Here is an 8646-nt window from a genome sequence, read left to right as displayed (position 1 = left end):
TGGGGGTAAGGGGGGGGGGGAATTGATTAGGGCGTTATTGGATTCGTGCGATTGCACGTGCATGCGCTTAAAGGCGATTCAAAATTACCAATAAGAGATATAGTTTTTTTTATGAAAAAATGTACCACACGTAGTTTTAATTGGGGACGCGGACGAGGTTTTAGGGTTGAGAAGCAAAGCAACCTTTGGTTGATATTGTCGGACCATATATCGTTTCACATAATTTATGTGATTATGCATATAATATTAAGATATATATGGACGTATGTATGTATGTGTGTAAGGATTCAGCGATTGAAAAGACATATTGGGTCATTGATTGCGTCATACGGTCATGGAACGTGATTAGGCGCTGCACCTCTCCTCTCGAATAATTATTATATAAAAGTCCCATCACCGAGAAAAAAAAATACCAAAATATATTTTAGCCTTGGTAGAAATATATATATATTCTGTGATACGAAGTACAAAAGATCCCTAGCAAAATAATTGGCCCGTCTTGTGTGTGCGCACATGATCTTTATCTTTGTTCTAATAAATTAAGTAGATGCATTGAAATTCAATATTACAAGGATAATTTTTGACAAAAAAAAATATTACAAGGATAAGTGATTTTTTTTCGAAATAAACTATGATCACTTTTTTTTTATTAATGCTCTCGATTCAATACGAAATAAATCATCAAATTATTCATATCCTACAAAAGTATTTATTTTATCATCGAATATATATATATAGTAATATATATGTTGTATGTGTATGTATATGCCCTTTAAAAGATAGAGATAGGGTAATCAGAATATAGGATATATAAAAATAAGAATACGCATAAATTATGTAATGGGATCCATGCCCCTACGAGTGCACAAAAGACTACTATATATATATATATATATATATATATATATATATATATATATTAACCACATAATTATATAATTAATTAGAAGCTGGCCTCAAGGATTATATTATTATTAATATCATATTTCACACATAGATATATACACATGTACGTCTATGTGTGTGTAACGTGATCGCTACGGAGGGAGAAGCAGATCAGATCCTACTTATCCACTTAGGTGTAAAGTTGCCATGCTTTCAATAGATTTACAACGAGACGAAGAAACCAAGATTTATATTAATTACCCAAACGGTTGGTGGTCCATTGGTTGAGAAGTGACAAAGTCATCCTCGAAGTTATGAGTTCGATTTTACTGGTGGGGAGGGATGTAATTTCTGAATCAAAATGATCCATATACAAAAGCTGGTCTCAGGCCGAAGGTTCGGAAACCATCCTGGTTATAAAAAAAAAAGATTGATTTTAATTATTAATTAAAAAGAATTATTAATTGTTACACAATACACACTAGAAGATTTTTTTAGTAAGTTATTATTGGGAAAATTTTAGTCGCCTAATCGTCTTTTTATTTACATGGATCAGCAGTGGGAAAAAAACATATAACTTGAAATATATGAAAGCTTTCTTTTTTATTAGTGAAAATTTATACATCTCTTACTTATTCAGAGAATATCAACTAAATCTCAATATGAATGTTATTAAATGCTTTTTTATTGATTATCAAATGAATTTCAAATATTTAATTTTTTTGTAATATATTAACATGAAAATAAAATTCAAAAAAAGATGTGAAAATATATGTATTTTTTAGATTTATTTTTTTATAAATAAATATTTAAGATTCTAATTAAAAGTTAGACAGGTTCTGTCAGAATGATTTAATAAATATATATTTAAAGAATATTTGATTCTTCCATAAATATTCCAAAGATATTTCAAATCATGGTAAAAATAATTAAATCCAACCTGAAACCTCGATATATAAATATTAAGAATACCATAAATAAAAAAATATAGATATATAGTGGGATTCCATGTGTCTAGCATGGAAAATATACATTTACCCTTTGGAATAAAATAACAGCGATTGATTATTCAGATACGCAATACGCAAAAAGAGACGCTAATTTGCTTTTATTTTCTTTGTATTTTTTTTTTCCTTTTGACAAATAAAAAATGCCCTCGTTTCCTTTGTACGTGTCTTGCTGAGGGCAACAGTAAAGCAAGAAAATGGGAGAGAATGTTAACAGTACAACTCTCTTCTTCCTTCTTTTGGAAAAATAAATCGTTAGGTTCTTGTGTCATATATATATATATATATATATATATATATATATATATTAAAAAAGAGTTTTGTTTTGTAGGAACAAAAAAGGGAAAGAAACTAAAGTACCAAAGTGGAGAGGTCTTTGCACCATATCCCAAATGAACTTTGAAAGTTTGAAACTTTCATCATTTGAGATTTATTTAAATATTAATTAGCTAACTGTATTGAGGAAAAATACGATTTTTTTTATTAAAAATATTTCCCTATCTATAGATTATTTCAGATATCTTGAAGATGATATATAATTTTCTTCGTGTTAGCTTAGCTTTTTTTTAAAAAAAATAAAAAGAGAAGCTTTGTAAAAATTTATAGAAAGGTGGTATTCAAACTTCATTGAATAGGGAAGAAGATCAAGGCCCAACAATTTGAGCATTTTAATTTGGGCTTTATAAATTGGGCCTTATTTAAAAACTAGATTATTTTCCACGTGTAAAAACTAGATTACGATATTATGTTTCCTATCGATTTTTTTTTTTTTGAAGTCAATGTGTATGTATTGATCATGACCGGTACACTCCAACCGTCGAGGAATACTAATAAACCGGTAAATGTTTAAAAAAGAATAAAGAAAGGACCGACCCGATGACAAATTCCTTCTTCTTTTGGAAAAAGTAAACCCAAGGAAGGAATATTCATAGGATTGCTCCCATAATTTCCTTTATTTGATAATAATATATATTTATTTAAAGACCTTATGCTGCCCAAGAAAATATTTTAAAAAAAAAATCAAGATCTCTATCCATCTAATCAATCAATCAAATATGCAGTAGATGGTATCAAGAAACCGACAGAGCCCACGTTCTCCTGAAAATACCGACCCACCATTCTAATAACCAATAACTACTTATTTAAATAATAAATTTATTGGGAATGTTTGAATTAAAAAAAAAACAGGGGAAAATGCGCCGAACAAACTCAAGCCTTATCCAAAATCTCACACCGAAAACACTATAAAAGCCTCTTTCAACTCAAACTCTTTGGTATCAAACCGGTGAGAAAGAGGGAGAGAGATGGCTGACATCGCGATCTTGGTGGCGGAGGAGTACGAGAAGAGAGAGAAGAAGACGGCGGAGGAGAAGGCTTCGCCGGTGATGGTTCACCTCAGAGATTTACCGGCGACGGCGAAGAAGAAGATGATTGAGAGTTTCGAGAAGAAATTCGAGGCCAAGTCACAGTTTGCCCTCGCCGCCTCCTCTTGCTCCTTCTCCGCTTGATTTCACGTGCTTCTTCTTGCTTATTTTCCAATTCCATTTTCTTCTGACATGTAAATATGTTGATTAATTTCTGAATCGAAATCAAATGTAATCCTCTTCACCGTTAGAATTTGAATTATATATAAAAAAAAATAATACAATCTCCATTTGTCTTGATCTCTAGCGTGTCTTTTTGTAAGTAATCTAGCTTGTGTCCTTTTTTATATATATATAAAAAAAAAGGCAAGGAGATGACAAAACCATGGGCTTGGATTTCAAAAACTAATCCGACCAAACATTAGGGCTTCTTTTTCTTAATATTGGGCCAATAGGCCCATCGGGATTGGACCTAAAATGGGCCAATCCAATAGATAAGATGGACTTTCCACACAGCTTGGCTCAGGGACAAAAACAGACCGAACCAGTTCACAGGAAGACATTATTACATCTTCCATGTCTGCAAAAACTTTGGTACAAATAGATTTTTGGGTAGGCCAAGGGGTCCACCGTTCTACAGCTTTGAGCCATTCATGAAACCGATGCGACCCAATCCATGAACCATACAAGCACATTTCGGAACATAAGAGATGTCATGACTAACTAACTAGCTAGCTATATATATATATATAGCTATAGCTAACTAATCAACAAGATTTTCCACTATTTCTAGGTCTTTTCTAAGAATGGTGTGGCTGTCCATAATACATCATTCCCGGTGGCTGCAGCGGCTGAAAAGTGGGACCCTGTTGGGATTTCTGAGGTGGGTTCGCCGGCAAAGTCACCGGTTGGGGCATTTGCAGCGGCGGTGGTGGAGGTGGAGGCGGCGGCTGATTACCGGAGCCCACCTGACCACCCATCAGATGAGGTGGAGGCGGAGGAGGTGGTGCTGGCGTCATCAATGGAATGTTGCCGAAACTATAAGGGCTAATTCCTGGCGGTTGAAGGAATTGTTGCGTCGGCGGATTGGGGATAGCATGATACTGAACTTGAGAAGTCGGTGTCTGGTTCTGGTTATGGTTCTGGGTCTGGACAGTGGACTGAGGTAACATAGTCGAGTTGCTGTAAGAAGGGTTTGGAGGACCAAATGCATTAGTGTCCGAAACCGGAACTGAGCTCTCTGGTTTGGACAGACCGGCAGTTTTCGTAGCTTCAGCTGCCAATGAAGATAGAACAGACTGCATAATCATATGTGACGAGGCACATGATGATAGCTTATCAGCTACCATCGCAGCAAGAGAGGTGGCCATGGCTTTAGGAGCTTGATCACCAGTTGTGTTAGTGGTGGTGGTCGTATTGTCAACAACTGAGGCAGTGGTTATTGGTTTGGATACATAATCCTCATCGTTGAGCCGTTTCTGCATGTCCTGGGCTTCTTCTGCTTGTTCTTGCGCTGCCTGATAAATAAACGAGAGATATCAAGAAATATCGGGCACATATATTACCTCTACGACAAGAGTTAGAGAAATGCTTCACAGCAGAAATACCCGTATTTGACTTTGAAGGTTCTCCAGTTCAGATTCCTGACATAGATTTTCAGACAATAAGCAAAGTGCATGATGTAAGATATTCAACTTTGAGTGCAAAAAATAATTACCTGTTCGTGTAGAGCTTTTCTCAACCGGTCTACAAGCGCCACCTGACTTCCTTCAACTGATTGAAGTTTCTCGATACATTGTTTCAAAATGTTCTCTTCCTCTTCTAGTTCTTTGGCCAATTCTTTTCTTCTCGGATCTTTTGCTGAAGGAGATTAAAGATTTACAAGATTAGAGAACCAGTAGAGCATATGATGGAAAATGAGAGAGTGTAGACTGATAATCTGAGAGAACAAATCTGATTGTATGCAGCAGCTTACCCGTGGAGCAAGCGTCTTCAACATCCTTTTCCATGTTTCTGATATGTTTAATAGCAGACTTACATTTCTTCATCTCACCATCTTCATTTGAGTGTTCACTCAGGACCAAATGATATGCTGATGCTATCTTCTCGGCCATACCTCCGCTTGACAACTTCTGGTTACAGCAGAGATAAATGAATCGTAAAAGCTCACGTTACAGAAAACCCGAATGATAAGTCTGATGAACTTCACCGAAATACTGTAATTTCCGCTGAAATCAACTACAGAAATTTTTTTATAAAAAAAAAAAGAACAAAATTCGAGAGAGAGTAGGAGATATTGGTATTACTGCTCTAGACACTTTTGAATCCCGTTTTGCAGATTTGGATCCCCGCAGTCGCTTTTTGCTGACATCAAGAGATGGAGGCGCTTCATCTGCAAGCATTACATCTCTGAGGCTCTTTGAACGGGACCCAAAGACTCTCCTTTCTTCCCATATACCGACCTAACAGTCACGGGACGGGAGGAGAAGATCCATAAGCAATCAACTTTCATCCAGTGTCAACTTAATCTTAAAGCAGCTACAGAATTTCACAGGCTCAATGCTATCTCTGCAGTACCAAATGATACTAATACTAGAAACTAATACAGACATCAAAACATGAAATCGGCACATCAATGACTGAGCTCAAAAGAATGGAATAGTCTTGAGCAAATAACTACCTGGTAAGATTCAAGAAAAAAGGTTTATACTACAGACGATCATAATATTCAGTGCAATGGAATCTGAAGATGAAAAGTTACACCAGCTTGTAAACTATGATGAATTCCTTCCAACAGAAAAAAGCACTTGCACCCAAAAAACTTACTTATCCAATCCACAAAGACATTTTCTTTCTCCATCTAATGATCTATTCAAACACAAATCCACACCCAAATGGAAATGCTGGGTCAAACCCTAAGCTGTTACACACATATACAGCTCCTTTTCATCCAAGTAATTAGCCATCATCAAGAACACAAACCCCCAAAAAAAGGAAGTTCCTTTCTCCTTACCAAACGCGAGACAACGCCTTTTCCGCGCTCATCTCCCTTGGAAGCTATATCCTTGAGAGCACCCGGAAGAACCTTCCAGAATTCGGACACGAACTCGTTGCCCTGACGCTTGCTGTTCTGAAGAATGTCGTTGGCAAGGTACAAGAGAGGCACTTTCTGTGCCATCTCTCTACTTTGGAACTGTTTCTTCCATGTCGCCACCACCAATTCCGCATTGCTCCGATGGAATATACACCAATGTGACAAAGCTTATCCAAAAGGGTCAAGGACCAAACCTCAGAACAAGAAGCAAAATTACAACGACCGATTAAACCAAAAGGTGAATATAGGCAATCAAAGAGGTTTACTTTCGATTGATTGCTGAGTGCTGTTGAGCTTGGCGAGCTTATCAGTCAGGATCTGTTCACTGAACGCGCTACTCATCCCAGCCAAAAACTGTCGACAACTCCGGAAAACCACCAAAACAAAACCCTAGAAGTAGCTATCCTAGGGAAGGAGAAGCTAAAACCCTAAGAAATTTACACGATAGGAGCTGGGAAGGAGCAGGAAGCGCCGTCGTATTGGCAATCGAGGAGAATGCGCCGGGGTAGGAGGAATTGCGCGGCAGAGCGACGGCGGAGCATGCCCTAGGAGAGGAAGACGGAGCCGAGAGAAGAGGATGAGAGACACGAAACGACGACGTTTGCTGCAGATCGAGCCCTGAGAGAGAGGGGGAGAGAGACAGAGAGAGAGATTGGGGAGGGAGAAAGATTCGCAGGGAGGGAGAGAAGGTATTGTTTTAGATTGGATGTTAGAACATCATTTGGTAAACGGTGATTAGCTTTACGTCTATGGCCAAAAAAGGTTAAATTTTATCGTTATGTTCAACACGAAAACGCATTTCCAGAAATGCCCTTCATTTAACTGATACCAAAGTTAACTTTCCTTTCAACAATTTAAATTCGAAAAATGTTGAATTCGGAAATATCCATTTTATGTAATCCTTTTAGATTTGAATGGTTGAGGTAAATTAAAAAAAATTGAACTTAGTTTTCCTAAAAAAGACAGGATACTATTTTGTGGAAAAAATCAAGTAAAAGTTACAAATTTTTTATTCTATTAAATTATTTTTTTTTTAAGTTGTAGCAAAAAATCTCCTTTAAATTTTGTGTGCGCCATTTCCAAGCCTTTGGTCGTTTAATTGACCGAAAATAAAGCTATAATATTCGGCCCAGTAAGTCCAATTTTTATTGGGCTTTTATGTGTTGGAGGCCCAAACTTGACGGGCTTAAAGACTACTTGTGGACTCACCAACTTTCCTATTCAAATAATAATAATAATAATAATAATAATAATAATAATTTGCTATGAAGTTGTTAAACCCGTATTCAATCTCTTAACGCGGTCATTTATTTATCCCAAACATTAACCGAATAGATTTCTACAGAGAAAATTTTAGTTCTACAACAAAAATTGTGAGAAATCGAAACCCAATATCATTACAAAAAAAAAGGAACGAAGTTGTGTGGGATATGAAATGGACCGACCGTGGATCATGTGGATGAGTCACCATTGCATCATATTATAATTATATATCATCTCAACATGTATAGGAAAAAAAAAAAGCTCACGAGTCATTCCCAAACAAAAAATAATCATTTAGAATCATTAGTGACGTAACGCAACATGGAGGATAAAAAAAAATCAATTTAATTTTGGTGTCTTTTTTGTTCGCTCTTGTCTCGATTGTGCATATGATATATTATGTTTTCTAAAAGAAATCTCAATTGCCAGAATCTGTATCATCCTGTATAGGATATGATATCACAGACAAAAAAATCATACACACACTGGATTCGATCTTTAGTTTGGTTTTCATGGGAGACAAATCTATTAAGATGCCACTAACAATAAAAATCATAGAAATTTTAAAAATGAAAAAAAAAAAGTCTAAAATTAAAACCCATTCACATGCAAAGCAATCACAGTTTTTTTCCGCGTTTGGAACGCGAGAATCTAATGAATGAGCCCTTTTAAGATATTTTCAACCGATATTTATTTAATTTATTATTATTATATTTATTGTTGTTGTTATCTTAATTGCAAAATGAATACATTTGGAACAAGGATATTGTGATTTGGGATATTTGAAAATTGGGGATGGGATAAATGTATAACTAAAAAAAATACTATATATATGGCATAAATATATGAAATAATCTTTGGTAGATATTTAGAAAGAGATGGCGTGATATTTAGAAAAATGTGTTACAATTAATTGGCATCATGCATGATGATCAAACTTTCGCGTGGCACGACTCCACTATTAAATATGTGAGAAGCTCTCACTAGATGATCTCTCAATTCAAATTTTGATATATATATATATATATATATA

At 35.6% G+C, this 8646-nt stretch overlaps 2 protein-coding genes across 3 annotated transcripts; one reads left to right on the top strand and one right to left on the bottom strand.

Moving 5' to 3' along the window:
• The first annotated feature begins 3057 nt into the window (after nt 1-3057).
• Nucleotides 3058-3556, top strand: LOC109116285. The gene has a single exon (XM_019201440.1). It carries the CDS (start codon nt 3197-3199, stop codon nt 3398-3400), a length of 204 nt encoding a protein of 67 aa, XP_019056985.1. The 5' UTR covers nt 3058-3196; the 3' UTR covers nt 3401-3556.
• A 248-nt stretch (nt 3557-3804) lies between these two features.
• On the bottom strand, nt 3805-7077 carry LOC104799150 (regulation of nuclear pre-mRNA domain-containing protein 1B-like). Of its 2 annotated transcripts, none has more exons than XM_010521532.1 (7): nt 6617-7077; nt 6270-6517; nt 5563-5718; nt 5232-5388; nt 4974-5116; nt 4864-4899; nt 3805-4773 (listed from the first exon to the last, which is right to left on the bottom strand). In XM_010521532.1, the coding sequence occupies exons 1-7, from the start codon at nt 6690-6692 to the stop codon at nt 4057-4059; spliced, it is 1533 nt and encodes a 510-aa protein (XP_010519834.1). In that variant the 5' UTR covers nt 6693-7077; the 3' UTR covers nt 3805-4056. The 2 variants fall into 2 exon arrangements, with proteins under 2 accessions (XP_010519834.1, XP_010519842.1); XM_010521540.1 differs by having other exon boundaries at nt 5232-5385.
• Nucleotides 7078-8646: the final 1569 nt, after the last annotated feature.

The sequence above is a fragment of the Tarenaya hassleriana genome, unplaced genomic scaffold (assembly GCF_000463585.1).
Source record: "Tarenaya hassleriana unplaced genomic scaffold, ASM46358v1 Cleome10, whole genome shotgun sequence".
NCBI lineage: Eukaryota > Viridiplantae > Streptophyta > Magnoliopsida > Brassicales > Cleomaceae > Tarenaya > Tarenaya hassleriana.
The sequence above is the reverse complement of the archived record's forward strand: the minus strand, read 5'-3'. Positions and strand labels throughout refer to the sequence as shown.

Excerpts from the sequence above, each read along its gene's own strand:
- LOC104799150 (XM_010521532.1), bottom strand. The coding sequence starts at position 6,692 with ATGAGTAGCGCGTTCAGTGAACAGATCCTGACTGATAAGCTCGCCAAG. Across the intron at positions 6,518-6,616 it reads CACTCAGCAATCAATCGAAA|CTTTGTCACATTGGTGTATA; the intron begins GTAAACCTCTTT and ends CTTTTGGATAAG. Across the intron at positions 4,774-4,863 it reads ACCTTCAAAGTCAAATACGG|GCAGCGCAAGAACAAGCAGA; the intron begins GTATTTCTGCTG and ends TTTATTTATCAG.
- LOC109116285 (XM_019201440.1), top strand. The coding sequence starts at position 3,197 with ATGGCTGACATCGCGATCTTGGTGGCGGAGGAGTACGAGAAGAGAGAG.